This window comes from Equus quagga, unplaced genomic scaffold, assembly GCF_021613505.1.
Source record: "Equus quagga isolate Etosha38 unplaced genomic scaffold, UCLA_HA_Equagga_1.0 153_RagTag, whole genome shotgun sequence".
Lineage (NCBI taxonomy): Eukaryota > Metazoa > Chordata > Mammalia > Perissodactyla > Equidae > Equus > Equus quagga.
The window spans coordinates 5,534,197-5,555,797 of NW_025796915.1; the positions used below are offsets into that span (position 1 = coordinate 5,534,197).

General features: G+C 36.9%; 2 protein-coding genes across 3 annotated transcripts in view; one reads left to right on the forward strand and one right to left on the reverse strand.

Moving 5' to 3' along the window:
• LOC124233040 (leucine-rich repeat-containing protein 49) overlaps positions 1-9,319 on the reverse strand; it is a 137,092-nt gene extending 127,773 nt beyond the window's left edge. Inside the window, exons 1-5 of one of the 2 annotated variants that reach the window (XM_046650057.1) lie at positions 9,108-9,319; positions 8,387-8,443; positions 6,233-6,320; positions 1,450-1,647; positions 1,003-1,105 (exon numbers count right to left, since the gene is read on the reverse strand). In XM_046650057.1, the coding sequence (XP_046506013.1) occupies positions 1,003-1,105; positions 1,450-1,647; positions 6,233-6,320; positions 8,387-8,443; positions 9,108-9,155 (494 nt within the window). In that variant the 5' untranslated portion in view covers positions 9,156-9,319. The remainder of the gene's footprint in view (positions 1-1,002; positions 1,106-1,449; positions 1,648-6,232; positions 6,321-8,386; positions 8,444-9,107) is intronic. The other variant, XM_046650058.1, reaches the window with a different exon arrangement.
• On the forward strand, positions 9,194-16,896 carry LOC124233043 (uncharacterized; the record flags this gene model as incomplete). The annotated part of the gene is given in 3 exon segments (XM_046650059.1): positions 9,194-10,005; positions 10,007-10,152; positions 16,870-16,896. Coding segments are annotated over 2 exon segments (933 nt in total), but the record flags the coding sequence as incomplete, so codon positions are not given.
• Between the last annotated feature and the right edge of the window lie 4,705 nt (positions 16,897-21,601).

Below are 21,601 nucleotides of genomic sequence, written 5' to 3' on the forward strand. Positions count from 1 at the left end.
TTGCTGTCGGGTGTGCGCATCTAAGCTACGCAGTTTGCTTAACAATTTGCTGTCAGGTGCGCACTGGTAAGCTAAAAGTACGCACAGCAGAGGTGGTCTCTCTGCTGGTTATACACTAAGGTAGGGTTGGGATCCTTCATCCACCATTCTTTTGCAGATACCTTCCAGATTTAAAGATGGGGACCAAGTCCTAAATTCAAAACCTTTTATTGAGAGCCTATTTTGGGCCAGGCTCTGTTCCAGGTGCTGGGGATGCAGAACTGAACCAAACTCCCAGTGCTTATGGAACTTATACTCTAGGAGGAGGAGACAGACAATAAACATAGGTAAAATATTTATTATGTTAGAGGGTGACAGTGCTAAGAAGAAAAATAAAGCAGAGAAGAGGGACTGGGGACTGTCAGGGTGGAAGGGGTTGCAGCTTTGGAGAGGGTGGCCAGGGAAGGTCATCCCTGAGATGATGACATTTCAGTAAATACCTAAAGAAGGTAAGGGAATGTGCCTACAGCTCTGTGGAGGAACTGCATTCAGGGAGAGGTAACAGCAAGTGCAAAAGCCCTGAGGTGTAAGCATGCTTGATATACTCAAAGAGAACAAGGGGGCAGATGTGGCTGTAGCAGAGTGAGTGAAGGAGAGATTAGGAGGAGATGATACCAGTGAGGTAACAGGGAACTCGAGTGGCTAGGGCCCAGAAGCCTGTGTGAGGACTGTATCAGAAAGTTTTTTCTATCCTAAAATCCATTTCCAACAATGTCATATTTTAGAATTGCTATAGAGCTCTTTCAGAGTATTGTCAAGTTCTTTTACATTATATAGATATAAAATTCCTCCCCATACCCCTGGAGGGATAAATAAAAAATTGGTAACTGTGATTATACCTAGGCAGGAGAACTATACAGCTGGAGAACGAGAGGAGGGAGAGAGACTTCTGTACCTTTCAAATCTTGTACCATGTCTATGTATTATCTAGTCAAAAAATAAAAGAAAATAAATTGTCCTCACCTTTCTAGGGTCAACCTGTCTGAATAAAGAATTTTCTCTTCAGAAGAACGTTGGAGAATAGGAAATGATGGCATTGATGAGCTCACCAAATTAATATGATCACCTATTGAAAATGATATACAAATTACTTGATTAAGAAAAACCTTTAAAATCATGAAACTAAAGTCATCTTATATTTGGAGGACTCTGGCACATACAAATATCTTTGCTAGAAAGTATACTTTCCATAGTTCTCCATATTTGAAATTAATTGCTAAATTCGAGTTTGCTTCTTTCCTCCTCAAACCTAAACCATGTGTTCTGTGTGTGCCAGAAAGTTTTCCCTTGCCTTAGAGATTGGCCCTGTAAGTACAGCACTACTCTAGTGCTATCTTTATCCCTTTAGAACCCTGACTCCTACTACTAAGTTTTAACTCTCCTATAACTGAGATGATAGTCCCTCATTACCAGATACATTGGGGCCAGCACTATGACAGCCCTGCCGGATTCTGGACTTTGAAGGTGTCTGAATGGAAGAATCTCCAAATGCTGATAAGGAGCTCGTGGTAGTTTTCATTTCCAGCCCACATAGTTCTGTCACGTTTGTTGTGGATGAGATGCATGATGATTTATTACGAGGCGAAGGGCTTATTACTCTTCCATCTCCTTCAAAATATCAAAAAGTTTATCACAAAGCTACACAATACATGACTTTGCTACAGGAAATACAGAGAAAGTACTTGTGGATAACAAATGTAAACCTCGTGTCATCACGTTTTCTTTGTATGTTCAGCTGCCATGAGTAAAGAATACTGCAGAGACCAAAGTGAATGTCACTAAATGTTGTACATTTGTAGTTAGGGTCCACAGGGTATATGACACTCCTATGAGGTTTACAGGCTGTTGGTTAGATATTGTCCCTGCCATTAAGTAGCTTTCAATCTAGTGGACAAACACATATGAAATTAACAAACTATACAGAACAATATACATAAAATGAAGAATAAAAAATACCTGTTTATATATTCACATATAAAGTGTATCTGATTATCCTTCACTTAATGAAGATGGTTACAGACGGGTTTTGGGGAGATGGATACTAAGATGTATTCTAAAGACCCAGAAGAATATAGAATGGTCAAGAGGAAATGCTAGGAAATTCCAGAAATGAGGTAAGATTTGAGTCATGGGTCAAAGGTGACAGTTTGAACACCAGAGGAAATCTACTGTATTTTCCTCTACAAAGAGAAAAATCTCCTGAAAGCAGCAATTGACGTTAAAGTGCTTGAGGGGAGCAATGAGCAGTAAAGTAGAACCTAAGGTTGCCACAGAACTCTGCTGCTTAAACTGAACAATGAGGTGAAAAGATGAAACTAAATCTAGGAAGCTAACATACTCTTTGGGAGGCCGTCAGACAACATGACGACAACTTAAAATCAAGTTCCATATAGACCATATTAATGAGCTGCAAAGTAATCGTATTTGCTAGCTTCTCTAGGTCTGCAGGGCGTAAACCAAAGTATCACACACTTAGATTTTTCAACAAAATAATTAGTGCTCACATCCCACTTTTCTGAATATCATGAAGTATCAAGATAACTGATAATGATGATCTAGAGTACAAGCATTCTGAATTGACATCGTGTTCACCAATGAACCGGTCTTGTGACGTGACCAGCTGCTGGCAGGATACCCAAGGAAACAGGATTCAGTAAACCGATGTGGAAATCAAAAATCAGATGGTTAAAAAAACAAAACAAAACAAAAACCTTTAACCAATTAAAATTAACTGGTCAGCTAAAGATGATAAAAGAAAAACTGCAAATAATAGATAAACTCAATTTCTCTTGTTAGCATCAGAGTTAGGTTTTTTGAATTATTTTGTTAAGTCTTCAAGCCAATTCTCAATTCAAGAGGCAGATTTAAACATTAGAAGATTTGAGATGTAAAGGTAATAACTGAAGAATAAATTTAATTTACACTCAGTGAATACAGGAATTTTACTCTGACATTTTTCAGCACTTATTATACACAGAGTCATAACCACTATCCACATGATGAGTTTACTATCACAATCAGTGTGATATACATCTTAACAATAAATAGCAAGAGATAAGAATGATTAGGTAGAAAAGCCTTAAAATCTAGAAACAAGATCTTCTAAATGACTGGGAACTAGAGTGATCTGTGGTTGAAACATTGACATATTTATGTGGATACATAAATACCTATACATATACACACACACACACATATATATATATATATGTATCAAATACCCACACACATACACATATATATATATATATATGTGGGTGTTCATATATGACTACAGAATGGTCAATGAACACCCACATAAATATATATGTGGGATGAAACTACCTTACTACGTGGAAAATTTTGTTCTTGTTGCTGAGGAAGATTTGCCCTGAGCTAACCTTTGCGCCAGTCTTCCTCTATTTTGTGTGTGGGTTGCTGCCACAGCACAGCTGGCGAGTGGTGTAGGTCCATGCCCAGGATCTGAACCCGCAAACCCAGGTCACCAAAGTGGAGTGTGCGGAAGTTAACCACTACGACACCAGGCCAGTCCCTGGAAAAATTTTAATTGAAACATTTCCTCTGTTAATTGCTTATTTTGTATATGACTATTTAACTTACCAGATATGTAGCCCTTGTCTTCTCAATTAAATTCATAAGCTCCTTGAGAGATAGACCTCACTTTACATTCTTTATATTCTTGGTAAAATCTAAATTCAGTAGCCAATCACTAAATTAATTAATTGATTTTCCAATTTACTGAGTTAATTGGAAATCTGTTTTGTATATATTATTTCTGTTAAAAAAGAAAATCAGAAATTCTTGCATTTTAGTATAAAAATGCTGAATGAATTCTTTCATAATTAGGATCTCACAGTGTTAAGCAGCATATGAATACATTTGGTAAAAATCGTCACGGTACTGCACTTTAGATACACAGATATCCATCTGTGGGTGGGTAAATGGATGGGTAAGTGGATGGACGGACAGATAGATGGATGGAGGGGTGGGTGGACAGACAGATGGGTGAATGGCTTGCTGGCTGGCTGGCTGATATAGTACATTGCAATAAATGTGTGTCCACTCAGTGCTATCTTTGAGATTGTTTTGGTAAACAATATCCTGATTCTAGATTTTCCAGTGATTTATCATGATCTTAAGAGTCAAGCACTGTCTCTTCCTTTCTATACCCACATTCTGGAATTCTTAATTAAGCAATTCAATCAATTAAGGTCTGGTTAACTGAGATTTTACTGTGTAGTATTCCCTAGAGTATCCGGCTCTTACAAAATCTCAAAGATAGAGGGATTAACTCTTAACAATATTCTAAAAAGCCTAAAGGAAATCACATACCAAGTTTTGGACTAATCAGCCAAACTAAAACATCAAGTTTTTTTTACTTTGGAATGAGAGTACCATTGGTTAATTTATACTGACAAGCTATTATAAATGTTCAAGTAATTTTGAAAAACATAGAAAAATAAAAAGTGGAATGAAATTAATTACAATGATTGGGTATTAGGATGCAGTTTATTAGAGGTCCCCAAATTTTTCCTGATAAAGTGCCACTTATAATTTTTCCAGTTTTATGCCTTTAGAGGTAGAATAGCGAGTACACAAGTCAAGAAAATAGCTCTAAGCTGTGTGGCCTTCTTTACATGAAACTGCCTGGAACTATGGAGGAGGCACATTTGGAAACAATCAGGTACAAATGAGTAGTCTATCACAGAAAATGATTTTTAATAAAATATTTTAATGAAAAAAAAATTAGGTTTATTTTTCCCTGAAGAATTCATTTGTATTTTCTAGGTCATTACTTATGTATAAGACTTTATTCATCTCTCAGGTTCACAAAATTCAGTGCCTCCATACTATTCCTTACTGGCAAATATCTAGTAATACGTACTTTACCACTTAAATAAATTTACCTGGCCAGCCAACCACAAATCTGTACACCAACTTCCTCCTCTGACTCAAGGAAAGCTTGTGAAAAATATCTGATTCATGATTTAGAAAAGAAACTTAAGGTATTATTATTAAAAATGTGAAGAAAATTCACAATGCAAACATAAAAAATCCTAGTTGAGAATTTCGAAGTTCACTTCTATAAGTCTGTGCCTAAAACAGCGCCTGGCACATAAAACACATTCAATAAATATTGAACTGAACCAAAGAAGGGAAGACAGACGCTGTAAAACTGCATTGTAAAACTGCAGTTAGGTCGATGCCACGTCCGGCAATCGGCCAAGACAGGAGTGTAGGATGCAGGAACGAGAAAAGGCATGTCAGATTAGATGGGCCCAAGAGGAAGGTCCAAAAGTAACAAAACAAAAAGGGGAAACTAATCGGTATTCAAAACCACCATATGTTCATGCACTAATGAGACGAACAATCCAAAGAGGCCTACACCAATCAGCCCTCCCATACAAACTCCCAGGGGGGGAGGATGGCACTGTACGTAAGGATGCTGTAGTGCTTAACACCAGCACATTACAGATATCCAACAGTTGTTAGCAACTCAGTAACAACTCAAATGTGCCAAAGGAAATTTCTCCTTGAAATAAAAAATACGTGTCAGAAATATAACCAGATCATATAAGGCAGTATTTTTAAAAGGGTGGTCCACAAACCACATCCATCAGAATCACTAGAGACATTATTAAAATGCACACTTTCAAATCCCAGCCAAGACCTACAATATCAGAATGGGGAAGGGGAAAAATGGAAGGGGAGCACTAAAAATCTGCTCTTCTAACAAGATCAGAGGTGATGTACACTAAAGTTTAAGGCCTTTGATATAAAATATCTATAACTCTATGTGCTAGTAAGGGAAAGGGATTGTTTCTTTCTACTCCTGACTTTCCACTCTTTCCACTGTTCCCGTATTTCCTAAAGATCTGTGTTCCTATCCTCTTACTTTCACTAATTAGCAATTCTTCCTAGTTTTAATACAGTATTTGGAATATTCTCTCCCACTCTCTTGTGCATAGCCAATTCCTAAACTAAAATACAATAAATTTTTCTGCATTGGAAATAATCTACTATGCTGTGTATATAAAACCAATTCTGATTTAAACAAATATCAAACCAACTTGGTAACCAATGAACCATTTCATTTTTAATTCAAGTCTATTTGGATCTAGAAATTCAACATTATTAAACAATATTACTTAGAGACGATAAACCATATCTGGTCTCTACTCACTGACAATACCTTGCCTACTTGAGTAGTTTCTTTCAAGGTCATGTTGTAAGAGTCGACCAGGGAATGATGGTGTTTCTTTATGTAGCTTGAATTCAACCTAAACAACATTATTTAAGGAAAAAATATTTGGAGAAGAATTTAACAATAAGTAATGAAGATAATTATAAAATAACATACAATAACTGATATACACTACAACACAGATGAACCTTGAAACCATCATGCTAATTGGAAGAAGTCAGACACAAAATGCCACATACTCTATGATTCTATTTATGAAATATCGCTAATAGGAAAATCTATAGAGACACAAAGCAGATTTGTGGCTACCGGGGGGGTGGCGGAGGGGGAATGGGAAGTGACTGCATAATGGGTACAGGGACTCCCTTGGGGTGACAAAAAGTTCTAGAACTAGATAGTAGTGATGGCTGCACAACATTGTGAGTGTATTGAATGCCACTGATTTGTACAATTTAAAATGGTTAAAATGGTAAATTTTATGTTTTATGTATTTTTTACCACACACACACAAAAAATCAGAGTCAATCTCATGAGGTCAAATGAAACCATCCTCCAATCTGAGGCACTCCTAATTCCTCCATACCCTCACCACAAATACAGTGAATAAAAGAATCATTTTCTCAAAAACAAAAGCAAAAACATACAATAGAAACCAAATTCTATTAAGAAAAAAATCACTTGTTTTTATCATTAGGATTCCTTTAAGAGTCCAACTATAACATAATAAAATTGGATATCTACACCCTATGAGAAGAGTTTTCTCCAAATTGATTTTAAATTATTTGATGGGGGACTGAGAAAAAAAACCAAAACAACTTCTCATGACTAGCCACAAAAAAAAAAAACCCTAAATACATATCTTAAAAGAATTATGACGCTTCTGATTCATCCATACTATAAACATTCCAATAGCATTATATCCTTATGATTAGGATTAGGATTAGTCTTATGATTAGCTAAAGGCATTTTCTCAGAACATATGTCCACACAAGAGGAAATGAACAGTTTGGAAAGAACTTGGATGAGGCACATAGTTCCTAGAAACACATTCTAATGGTAGAATAGGATTTGTCCAGTGAAATCAATTAGCAAAGCTTTGGAGGGAATCCATTATGTCCAATTATAATAAAGAATATTTTCAATTTCTTTATTTGCTATTTACTTATTTGTTCTATATATGCTACTTATTTATTAATTTTTATTATTTGCTGTTTATACGCTATTTATTCAAGATGACCAAATGGTCTGTTTTCCACGTGTTCATTTTCATATACTTCATGTAATCAACTGCTGCCTCTTTGACTAATGGTGTCCTTTGATCCACCCTCCTCACGCCCCTCCTCACGCCCCTCCTTTCATGCTGTTCCCTGTAAACTCTGCCCTTCACTATAGAGCTCCTCCAGTGGCATCTATTTAACAATTTTCTTAGGAAAAAAACTGAGTTGTGATGGTTGGAGGAGTCCAACTTGGACAAAGGAGAAAAAGTTGTGTTGTGTCTTGAGACACAGTTGTATAGGAGGTGCGTGAGTATGTTTGAGCACCGAGGTGAAACAGGAGGGAAAGAAAAACACGTGTATCTAAAAAATCAAGTCAAAAGTCAGAAATTATGTAAATGCCAGGGATATTACGGGCAAATTGGGAAAAGAGAATCTCATGTTCATATTTTAACTTCTAAAGAGCATTAAGCCTAATATATTTCCACTAATAATCTATTTTTCTTCTCTGATTTTAAATGGGATGTGTAGATATGTTCCCCCAAATTATTATATTTTATCTACTATAAGATTCCATCAGTAGTAAGACATACCATCATTTTACCCACTACTAAGAAAGAAGAAACTTTCCCAATTAAACTATTATGTGCCATCAATTTTAAGAAGGATCCACATTTAAGAAATGTTAAAAAAAACAAAAATAAAAACAAAAAAACCTTACCTCTTGTAATTGGTGAAATAAGATTCAGTTCTTAAAAAAGGGTTTTTGGTTTTATGTAGGCAGAACATAAAAATTAGCTTCATACTGGAGACCAAAGTAAATACACTTAAAATGTCCAAGTCAGACTCTACTCTTTATATCATGCTATTTGTGTAGAATACAAAACAACTTATCTTCAATATAAATACAAATCTGCTGAAATCTTACTTTGTTTTTTTCAGGAAGCGATGATGTTTGAATAACCAGATGAAGCCCACAGTTCACCTGCAATGTAAAAATTAAACCATAAAATATGCTCTTAACTTAAACACACATACACACACACATTCTTCCCCAAAATAATAGATAAAGACATAAAAAAAATTAGAATAAAACAGAATGCTTGCTTTTCTCTGTTTCTGGTAAATTATCATGTTCTGAGGATTTGCTGAAAACAATAAAATTGCAACCAAGAATTAAAAGGTTTCACTGTGATTCATTTTCCAAAATGTCTGCAGCAATTTAACCCTCTACTCATCACGTCAGGCTTTTGACATTGCCATTTCAGGTCTAAGTAAATATCTCAATGGGACAAGTGAAGGGGGTGGGAGTGTCTGTTAATAATAAATTCTTTCCTTAATTAAAAAAAAAAAAGAAAAGAAATTGACTGGTTAAAGGAATTTAAATGAACCTGAGCCTTTCACAGCAGACCAGCTCCACCTTCCGGGAAGCCAAGATCCTGGACAAGACTTTGAATACCCATCATACAATGTTAAATGCCCTCCAAGTGCCTTGGTCAGTCCACGAATCTCAAGCCTCGGTCAGACAATAGCTTGAGTAGACTCAGCGGTCCTGGTCCCAATATTACAGCCCATCACCTAGGACAAAGACGCCAGTCAGAAAGGACGATTCGAATGGGAAAAAAGAGAAAGCAGGAGACCCAACCTACGTTGTTCGTAGCCCGGCCAGAAACGGAGCGGTATTTCCCAGGAATCATGGTAGGAGACAGTCCAAGATCTGTGGGATCTGCCTTAGAAGCGACGCTACAGCAGAAATTCAGAGGCCGAAAGGGGTCATCTCCCAGGTAACCCGCTCAGGGGTTACCATGGAAACTACCGTTTCCGGTCTGGTCCTCTCCCAAATCAACCGGCCAACACAGCCGTTAGCGCATCTGGCTATATCTGGGGGCACCCGGTGCGTGAGCACGTCCTCGTTCTGTTTTCCTGGCCTCATAAAAACAGAGTGGGAGGACGAGGAGGAGAAGACCGGGAAGAGGCTGGCCACCTCGGTAGCCGTGACAACCACCACTTCCGGTTCGTTCCTCTTTACGGCCCACCTCGGCTCGGGCCGCGCGAAATTCGTAACCTGCTGCCTGCTGCCGGCTGCTCTCTGGGGAAAACTGCGACGAGGACGGGGAGGAAGCTATCAGAGACTCGGGTACCGTCGCCTGTGGGGCCCCAGGTCGGCGTTTCCGGGGGCCGGAGCCAGGGCGAGGAAAGCGGCCCGACGCGGCGGGGACGGGGGAAGGGAGGACCGCCTCCCCCGGCCGCGGCTCGGAGCGCGGGCGTGCGGGGGCCTGGGGATCCCGGCTCGGCCGCCGTCCTGCCGGCCCGCCGCGTGGCCCCGCTCTGCGGCAACACCCCCAAGTCCGGGAAGTCGCTGTTCCGCTTCCCCAAGGACCGAGCCGTGCGGCGGCTGCCGCTCCACTGCGTGCCGGGCAGTGAGCCCTCGCTCATCTGCTCGGACCGCTTTGCTCCCGCCTGCTTTGACGTCTCCGATTGTCCAGAAGAGCCTGCCTTCTCGCAGCGCCCGAGGGTCGTAGCAGGCGCCGTGCCCACCGTGCACAGGGGCCTCCTCAGCACCCAAGGCGGAAGAAGAGGGAGACCGAGCAGGCGGCCTCCCTTTAAGCGTTGATTACACTTACTTTGCATCTGGTCACTACCATCTTCTTCCCCACTTCCCATCTTAAAGAAAACTTCCTAGACTTCTTTGAGGTAATCAAACTTCAGCCCTATCACCATACACAGGTTAGGTTATGACTCAATTGGATCTAAAGAGTGTTCATTTCTAGAGATGGGAAGAGTTCACCAAGAAGTGAAGTGAACTGATATTTTGGCTTTTAAACATTTTATTTTTTCCTTTTTCTCCCCAAAGACCCCCGGTACATAGTTGTATATTCTTCGTTGTGGGTCCTTCTAGTTGTGGCATGTGGGACGCTGCCTCAGCATTGTTTGATGAGCAGTGTCATGTCCGCGCCCAGGATTTGAACCAACGAAACACTGGGCCGCCTGCAGCGGAGCGTGCGAACTTAACCACTCGGCCACAGGGCCAGCCCCCTACAACCCATTTAGAATTGATTTTTGTGTATGATATGAGATAGAATTTAAGTTTCATTTTTTTCCCAGATGTACTCAATTGATTCAGCATCTTTTATTGAAAAGACTAGCATTTCCTCATCACCTTGCAGTGTTAACTTTGTCATTGTATGGGAGGCAAACTTTTCCTTCTACCCTTCTTGGCTCTTTGGCTGGTCTGGTAATCAAGTTGACATAAGACAGGTGAACAGGAGAAAAACAAATTTAATTACACACATAGAGAAACCCCATAAGAATATGAGACATAGGGCAAGTCAGGCAGTTGGGGCTTTTATGCCATCCTGAGCTGAGGAATGGGATAGTGGCCTGGGACTTCAAAGGGGAGGAGGGTAATTCACAGGACAATAAGTAGGGTAGATGTTTGGTAATTAGATGTTTGCCCTGGCTTACAGATAGGTCATTCAGATAAAAAGTTCTGTCTGAGGGCCAGCCCAGTTGCATAGTGGTTAACTTCACATGCTCTGCTTTGGTGGCCCAGGGTTCACTGGTTCAGATCCTGGGCATGACCTATGCACTGCTTATCAAGCCATGCTGTGGCACACGTTCCACATATAAAGTAGAGGAAGATGGTCATGGATGTTAACTCAGGACCAGTCTTCCTCAAAAACAAAAGCAAAAAAAAAAGAAAAGTTCTCTCTGGTAATAGTTCTCTTTCTGGGCCAGGGCCCCTATCTAAATTCTTTTAAGTGTCAAGGGAGAGGTAAAAGTTTTTCTTGAATTGGCTAGGTCTTGATTGCCTTCAGCTCTAAATAGTCCACATGCCAAAGTGGCACATTTTGGGGAGGCTTGTTCTGAACCCCTTCATCATAAGTCGTGTCAGTATACATATAAGGCTATTTCCACATTCTGTTCTGTTCTGTTTGTCTGTTTGCCTATCCTTGTATCATTATCACAGTGTCTTAATTACTGTAGTTTAAATTAAGAATTAATATCCATTGATTAACTCATCTTATTCATTTTCATGGATGTCTTGGCTATTTGCGGCTATTTAAATTTCCATATATATTTTAAAATTGGCTTTTCAATTTCTACAAATTATCTACTGGTATTTTGATTGAGATTGCACTAAATTTATAAATAAATGTGGGGAGAAAGGGCATATTGACAATATTGATTCTTCCAATCCATGAACATAGGGTATACTTCCGTTTATTTGGGTTTTTGCATTTCTCTTAAAAACATTTTATGGCATTCCATTTAGAGATCTTATACATCTTTGATTAGATTTATTCCTATTTGATTTTGCTATTATAAATAATAATATTTAAAATTTTATTTTCTATAAATATATGTAGATAAATTGATTTTTATTGACCTTTTATCGAGAAACCTTGTTAAACTCATTTATTAATTCCAGTAATTTATAGATTCTTTGGGACTTCCTACATGTTTAAAAAATGTCTGCAAATAGTTTTTGATGTTCATGCTTTATCTTATTCTTCCTATTGCACTAGCTAGAACCTCCAGGACAGTGTGGGGAACATAGGAGTGATGGGGAATCCTTTCCTCATTTCCATTTTCAGAGGGAAAGTCTTTAATATTTCACCATTTTATATGATTTCTGCTATAGTTTTTTTTGTAGCTGCTGTTTATCATAAAAAGAAATATTCCTCTTTATTCCTAGTTTTTGCTACAGATTTAAATCATAAATGATGTTGAATTTTATCAAATGCTTTTTCTGAATCTATTAATGGTCATATATTTTGTTTATTATTCTGTTAATGTGGTGAAATGTATGCCTGGTTTTGAGATATAGAATCAAACTTCCAAGGCTGAAGTAAACCCAATTTGGCCAAGGTGTATTATTCTTTTTTGATGTTGCTTAATATAATTTGCTAATATTATAGTTAGGATTTTTGTGTCTGTGTTTATGAGCAAAATTGGTCTATAATTTTTCTTTCTTGAAATGCTTTCTCAGGTTTTAGTATCAAGATTATGCTGGGGCTGGCTTGGTGGCGCAGTGGTTAAGTTTGCATGTTCTGCTCTGGCAGCCCAGGGTTCACCGGTTTGGATCCCAGGTATGGACCTACGCACTGCTTATCAAGCCACACTGTGGCAGGGATCCCACATATAAAGCAGAGGAAGATGGCGATGGGTGTTAGGTCAGGGCCAATCTTCCTCAGCAAAAAGAGGAGGATTGGCGGTGGATGTTAGCTCAGGGCTAATCTCCCTCAAAAAAAAAAAAGACAATGCTGCCCAATTTGGAGTCATTCCCTCTTTTATAATTCTCTGGAAAAGTTTCTATAAATTGTCATTATATATTCACTAATAAATTTGGTATTAATATTTGGTAGAATTCACTGAAAAAGACATCTCATCCTGGAGTTTTCCTTGTGGGAAGATTTTTAATTATGGATTCAATTTTTAAAATAGTTGTAGGGTTATTCAGAGTTTTTTGTTTCTGTTTCCATTTTGATAAATTTTTCTAAAATTTTGTCAGTTTAATATGTTTTCAAATATATTGACAAAATTATTCAAGATAATCTTTTACCTTTTAAAGTTCTGTATGATCTGTAGTAATTGTTGCTTTTTCAGTCTATTTTTCCCATGATCTGCTTCACCAGGTGTTTATTTATTTTTATTAATCTTTTCAAAGAATGAGCTTTGCCTTTTTGATCTCTCTGGATGGTTGTTGGGGTTTTTTGTGTGTAAAGAAGATTGTTGCTGAGCTAACATCTGTGCCAATCTTCCTCTGTTTTATGTGGGATGCCACCGTGGTTGGATGAGGGGTGCTAGTCTGTGCCCAGGATCCAAGCCTGCGAACCCTGGGCTGCCTACTTAACCACCTAAGAGGAGTGTGCAACTTAACCACTACACAACCGCACCAGCCCTGCTCTCTGGTATTTTTTTTCATGTATTTCTATTTTTTATTATTTCCTTCCCTCTACTTATTTTTTTCAGCTTTTATTTTCTCCTTGATAGGTTAGATTTATCCATTACTGAGCTAAATGATTAACATGAACCTTTTCATATCTGTTTTTCTATTAAACAAACTTATTAAAAAGTGAAAACTTCACTTAAACACTAGGATATCCTTACGTATTCAGATGTGCTATTTCACACAAGAATACTTTATAAATAACTAACTTGCTTATGTGAAGACTAAACATTGAATTATCAAATATTTCAAATTTTGCCCAAGTGCTTAAATTTTTTTAAAGATTTTCAGTATTTTTTGAATTATTTTTTAAGGCTTAATTTTTTTAGAGCAGTTTTAGGTTCATAGCAAAATTGAGGGGAAGTTAGAGAGATTTCCCGTATACCGCCTCCCCCACACATGCATAACCTCTCCCACAATCAACATCCCACCAGAGGGTATGTTTGTTACAACTGATGAGCCCACGTTGACACATCATTATCACCCAAAGTCTGCAGTCTGCGTTACATTTCACTCTTGGTCCCTCTACTTTTAAATTTTTTATTTCCTATTCTTCCTTTAACTTCTTGAAAGTGAAATTAGATCACTGATTTTCAGAATTTTCATAGAGAATGTCAGATGGGGCAGCTGTTTCACAGGCTTATTTTCCGAATGTAGAATTCACTAGAGTGGTATTGTTAGAGGAAAAACTGACTCCTGAAATGGGGATACAGTAGAAATATTTTGTGAAATACTTTTTTGCATGATGTTAATGATTCCAACCTAAAATAATCAAGCCTAATTAATTTTTCTATACTATTATGTGTATTTAAGACTATAAATTCCCAAGTGTGGTATTAACTGAATCCCACAAGTTTTGGATATAGGATATTTTTATTATTTAGTGTAAAAATATCTTCTAATTTCCACTTAGTTTTATCTCGATTCATGGATTGTTTAGTACTATATTTGAAAATTTCCAAACATATGAGCGTTTTATAATTATATTTTTGTCATAGATGTCTAGGTTAAAGAATATACAACATATGGATTGTGGCCAGAGAATATACAACATATGAATTTAATCTTCAAATTTATTGAAACTTGTATTGGGTCAGTAACAGAGGTCAGTTTTTGTAAATGTTCTGTATGCACTGGAGATGGATGTGTGCTCTGCAGTTGGGTACACTGTTCCATATATGTCTAGTAATCATGTTCTTTAAATTTCCTATATCCTTATGGAACTTTTGTCTACTTATTGTATTAGTTATGAGAGAGGCATGTTTAAAATCTTCCACCAATTTTGTGTTGTGTATTTTGGAACTATGTTATTAGTGATATCACGCTAATACTATAGCAACGCTAGCTTTCTTTAGGTTAGTGTTAGCATAGTACATCCTTTTACTTTAAATCTTTCTATATCCTTCAGAGTTTAGACATTTCTCTGTTTTGTAGTTGCCCATTTGAGAAAAATGTACTTTTTTCCTCTAGCTGAGTACTCCTAAGGTTTTCCTTTGTTTTCCAGTTTTACTGTAATGTGCATAGGTACAGTTTTGTTTGTTTCTATCTTGACAAATACAAATAGTACTTTTGCAAAACCATGTCTTAATGCCTTCTATCTATTTTGGCAAATTTTCAGATGTTATTTGTTCAGATATTGCTTCTGTCCCATTTCTCTCTCCTTTCCTCTGGGACTACAATTAATAGTGTATGTTATACTTTTTCATCATATCCACCAAGTCTCTTATGATCTTTTCTATATTTTTCATCCTTTTTTCTCTCTCTGCCTCATTCTAAATATTTTCTTTTGAGTCATGTTCCAGTTGATTAACACATATCTGGAAATTCTGCCTCTTAACCTTGTAATATGAAGAAGTAATCAGATATGTGCACAAAAGATTTATGTTCAAAGATTTCCAATAATATGGTTTGTTTTAATAAATTAGTATATCTGTACAATAGAACATGTACAGCCATGAAAATTATGACTTAGAATATTTAATAACATACAAATATGACATATATATTAAAGGGGAAAATTAGATTATAAAACATATCATCCCAATTTTTTTTAATGCATAGAAAAAGACAAAAAAATGTACCAAAATATAAATTTGTTAGCTATGGATGATGAGATTATGGCTAGTTTTTAGGATTTTTTTTTTTGCTTCTCTTTATGGTACCTATTTTACTCAATGATATAACATATTGTTATAAAGGGAACCAAAGTTATTTTTTAAACCCTGATTAAACAATTCCTAAAACTCTGTTTTATTAGGTGTATATCTGTTTTGTAAAGAAATCTGTACTTATTCTAGACTTTTATAATGCTTGGCTTAGAAGTAGATGTAGCCAGTGGAAATTAGTCATAATTTTATAAGGACAAATAAAGATAAGACTTAAATTTTCATTTAAATCCTCAATAATATTAGGTGTAATTATTCATGTTACAAAGGGGCTCTTCACAAAAGTTTCTTCACAAAGTTCTTTTAACTTGAGTATTAATAGTCTGTGTTACAGCAGCCCAAAATGCCTGCTAACATATTCTTTCAGTAGTCTCATGGCGGTTGCTACTACCAGGGCCAGAGGTAAAATTACAAAGCACTTTAATTTTGTTTTCACTTCTCTATCACTTCTTATTTTTTTCTTCCCATAGTCCTCTTACACTTTCAAGATGTCTTTTCCTGTCCTCTTCCACATGATTTCTAGGTACTAGAAATCCTCCTTCTTTGTACCTCTTACTTCCCCCACAAATGAAAATTTCCATTTCACATTGTAATTTTTCTCAGGCAAGAATAAAAACATTAAAGCCAATCATGTTATTTTATTAAAGTATTTCCCTGCAAGGTATGAAAGTGATGATTAGGCTTTCTAGAATAAGGCTACTATTGTGATATTCAATTCTGGTAATATTATCTCTTCCAGCTGTTGATTTAGGAAAAAAATAGTGAGTTGTAAGCAAATAGCTTAATAGCTTATAGATTTCTGCTTGACTAGAATTCTTAGTAATTTATGATTTAGAGATAGTAAAGAACAGTATGGCAGAGTTCTTAAGTACTTGGACTATGGTTCCAGCTTGCCTGGGTTCAAATTCCAGCCTTCCTATTATGTGACCTTGAAAAGTATTATCTATACTCTTTCACTACTTGTAACTTTCGAGAGATACAACCATATAAGGTGGGTTTACCTTTGATATAATTCTCCTCTGATTAATATTTTTAGATTACATGTGAAAATGAAGTTATACAAACACAAATCCGTGCTGATAATCTATCTAATGATGTCACTTCAGTACCTACTCACTGTGAAGAAGGCCCAGTGCATAAAAGTACACAGATTTCTTGAAAAGGCCCCCTCACCATAGTGTGGGTATGTTTTGATTCTCCAGTTGATTGATCAATTGAATTGATCTTTTGTATATGAAAGATAAATGAAAAGCAAAGTCTAACTCGTAGGTAATTGTGTTTATTCTCTTTCAGGTGTTCAGGCCAAAGTGAAAGTGTTTGGAAAACAACTATGTAATGCATCTCCTCAGACTGGTGAATTGTGGCCTAGAACGTCCTCTCTCTTTGACATTTACTCCAGTGACTCAGAAACAGATGCAGACCAGGATATCAAGAGTGAGCAGAGTGATTAATCTTATATAGCTGTGCAGGTGAAAGAAGAGATCTGTTAAAAACACAGCGTCAGATGACTTGATGTGCTATAAGTTTTCAAATCTTTGCTAACATAATTATCTCTTTGCTCTTGTATATCTTTCACTTCGAGATAATTTGACAGTTGAGTATCAGAAAATTTGTTTAGTTCTAAGACAAAAATTTGCCTGCTTGCCAAGATAATGAAGATAATCCTGCCCAAAACCTCCCCACCTCCCACTTTCACCTTCTTTTTCTTTTTATCTTTTTGGTGGTAATCAGGTTATAAAACAAAACTAAATAGCAACATTTCCAGACCAAGATTAAGCCTTGAATATTTAAGCTTAGTTCAGAAGCAACACTCATATGGGACTTATTTGACATTCACGAGTTACAATGCCACTCTCCTTCTAAATAATGTGAAGATAAAGAGCAATAATAGTGAACACAGCCAAGTCTGATACTATAAAATGATTTTGGGGTAAAGCCAGGACAATTGCTCTTGATTATTATTTTCTGTGTTATTTGTTTATTGGTGTGTTCATTTGTAATACTATTAGATCTCTGGATCAGTCCCTGTGAGCATTTCTGGTGAAGCTATGGCTCTCACAGAAAATTTTCAAAGGGAATCAATTTAGAGTTAGAGTTTCGTATGGTTAGATTACCTTGTTAATGAAATCTACTTGCATGAGTTCCTATTACAAAAAATCAATTAGCTTGACTAATTTAGATTGAAATTATTGACATCATGCAAGAAAAGATATTACATTTCTAACATATCCCCATTTCTGGGATTAGGTTTTCCTCTATCAATACCACTCTACTGAATTCTACGTTTGGGAAATAAGCATGTGAAATTTAGCTGCCCCATCTGCCATTCACCAGGAAAATTTCTATGGCAACTTTGTACCATGAAGTAATTTGTTACAATGGTTTCTAAGAAACTTACTATAACTCTGATCTTCTATGGAGAATAGTAAAAATAAAAGTCTATTTTACACCTCACATGTCTTGTTAGTTCTGCATGATTGGAAGAACTTGCATACGTTTTATCCTTGAAGGTTTAAATAATACACCAAAGTGATTTTCTTCAAAAACTAATTTCATGTCTGACTTAATTTGAACAGTGTAATTCTAATAAAAAGAATAATAGAATTAAGTATTAATAGAAGTTGTGAGCCTGAACAATGATTATGTAAACAACAAAGCATTATTATTATTATTGCTGCTGCTTTGGCTATTTTATGTTTTAAGAGAGCATTATGTTTTAAAATTAAGCATATAAATCTTCTGAAGCTAAATACGATCAGTAAGTACCTACTGTCCCTTGAGCTTTGAAACAGCCCATCTCTCTAATTCAAAATGTAATGAATGTTATCTGCCCATTCATCCCCAAATTTCACTCCCATGAGTTTACTTCATTTCCACATATTAAACAACTTTGACAGCCATAAGAGCACTTTATTAATTATTTTTTTTCCTGTTCAGTTAGGGTTTTTTCTCTTACCAATTGAGAATTTATATTTGGTTTGTTGATTCACGTGATTTTATAGTATATTATATAATGTTTCACTACCTTAAAATAAAATAAAATACTGGCTTCATTTTAAGTTAAACATAAGGAACTTATAGTTTATATAATACTGTTGGCTTTTTACATAAGCATTTTCAATTATCTTAATTTGTTTTGGTGTCAGATGAGTTTAATGGAGGGAAAAAAAGTTAGATTTACTTCAACACCTCCCATATCATTCTTCATTTATTTATTTATTAAGTACTTATTAAACATACTCTGTGCCAGACAACTGTTCTAGATACTAAGGATACATTGATGAACAAAACAGGCAAAGATTCTGCTATCTTGACACTTACCTTTTAGTAGGGAGCCAGACAATAAACAAGGAAATGAATTAATAATTTCAGATAGTGATTAGTGCTTTGAAGAAAATAAAGCAGAGCAAAATGTTAAAGCATAATTGAGGTGAAGAGAGGGTTTGCTCCTTTAGGTAGGGTAATCAGAGAAGAACTTTCTAAGGATATGATATATGCTCAGAGACCTGAATGATCAAAAGGAGCAACTGTGTAATATCTGAGGGAAGAGCATTGCAGATGGTAGGAACAGCAGGTGCTCTGGTATTTGAGCAACAGAAAGAAGGCTAGGGTGGCTGGAGATAATGAACTAGGCAGAGAGTGATACGAGATGTGGTTGGAGTGGTGTACAGGACCAGAATGGGTAAGGCATTTGAGGTCACAATAAAAAAATTTACTTTATTCTACACAAATTTATTTTAAATGTATTCTATGGCTGGCCAGTATTTTTTTTATACTTAAGAAACTCAACTGGATATACACATAAAACCATTGGACTTTAGGCAAGAAGGGAGATATGTTGAGTGTGTGAAAGTAAAGTTTGTTCAGTCAAAAATATTCCTCTATGAAGGTGACGTCCGCGTCATAGTGGGGTGAGCTCTTCCTTAAGTCTCTCCCCACTAAGACACAATGAAAAGGACATTCATAAACCAACAGAGGGCATTTTCACAACACAATAGATGTCTGAGAGATCCACACAGCCAGGTATCTGAAGGTGGAGGTGCTGAACCCCCCTGGGAGGCAGTGGAAGGAGGTAAGGGGTCTCCTCACCCTCCCCAGGAGCAGCAATCTGGGGCATAGGACCTTGTGTGGTGGCCAGCATGTAAACCTGAGAGGAGAAGAGGGAAAAAGGCAGCCATCCATGGGAATGCTTGCACTCTTGGAGTTGCCTCCCAGCCTGTGGGAACATTCCACACCAAGGTGGCTAAGCAGTCACATGGATGTCCACACCAAGCCAAACAGCCCAGGTGGGCAAACATTGAGTGCAGAGTGGAGGAGCTCAGGATCACGCATGCAGAAGAAAGCACTCCTCTCTCCCACCTGGCACACCAGCTCAGCCAGTTGGCCAGAGCACAGGATCCCCAACTGAGCACCTGCACCTATGTGTGTAAAGCACCTGCAGCCAGTGAGAAAACGCAGACAAGCCTTGTTAGCACAGCTTCCAATGGTCAGGCACATCAGCCAGAGGTCACAGAGGGCTCAAAAACACAGCTTCTGCCCCCATCCCAGTGGTGGCAGGTTAAATCTGCAACCAGATACTACGACTATGTGACAGCAAAAGTCCACCCCATCAAATAGCATGAAGAGGTATATTAACACTCCGTATCAGAAGGAAAATGACAAGTACCCAGAAATCAATCCTGAAGTCACAGAAACTTACAATCTAAGTGACAGAGAATTTAAAATAGTTATCATAAAGAAATTCTATAAGTTACAAGGAAATTCAGAAAGACAGTTTAATGATCTCAGGAATATAATTAATGAACAGTGGGAATTCTTCACAAAAGAGGTTGAAACTATAAAAAAAAAACCCAATCAGAAATGTTGGAAATGAAAGACACAATGAACAAGATAAAGAAAAAGCTGGAGTCCTTAAATAACAGAGCTGATATTATGGAGGACAAAATCAGTAATTTAGAGGACAGAAATATAGACATGCTGCAGATGGAGGAGTGAGAACTAACACTAAAAAGAAATGAAGAAATTCTCTGAGAAATATCTGACTCAATTAGGAAACGCAACATAAGGATTATAGGTATTCCAGAAGGAGAAGAGAGGGAGAAAGGAGCAAAGAGCTGTTCAAAGAAGTAATAGCCAAGAACTTCCCAACCTGGAGAATGAGCTGGAATTACGTGCAAATGAAGGTAATAGAACTCCTAATTATATCAATGTAAAAAGGCCTTCTCCAATGCGTATATTATTAAAAGTGGCAAAAGTCAATGACAAAGAAAAAATATTGAGGGCAGCAAAGCAGAAGAAAGTAACCTACAAAGGAACCCCTCTCAGGCTTTCAGCAGATTTCTTGTCAGAAAACTTAAAGGCTAGAATAGAGTGGAAAGATATTCAAAATTCTGAAAGACAAAAACTTTCAGTCAAAAATAGTCTATCCAGTGAAACTATCCTTCAGATATGTCGTAGAAATAAAAACTTTCCCAGATAAACAAAGGCTGAGGGAGTTCACTGCCACAAGACCTCCCCTACAAGAAATAATGAAGAAGACCCTCAAACCTGAAAAAAAAGAAAAGAAAAGAAAGGGCTTACAAAGCCTTGAGCAAGGAGATAAATAGACAAAATCAGAAAATTGCAGCTTTCTATCAGAACTAGTTAGCAAATGCTTAATTATAACATTAAAGATGAAGGGAAGGAAAGCATCAAAAATAACTGTAATCACTTCATTTTAATCACAAACTCACAACACAAAAAGCAATAAGTTGTGACAATGATAACTTAGGGAAGAGGAAAGGGATGGAAACTACTCAGGCTAAGGAAATAAGTGTCTATCAGAAAATGGACTATCTCATCTGCGAGATCTTTTACACAAACCTCACATAAGCACTAAACAAAATATCAGAACAGAGACACAAATGATAAATAAAGGGAAAACTGAGAAAATCATCATAGAGAAATACCAAACTGAACTGGCAGTTGGAAATGCATGGGATGAGAAACAAGGGAAATACAAAACAACTAAAAAACAAGTGATAAA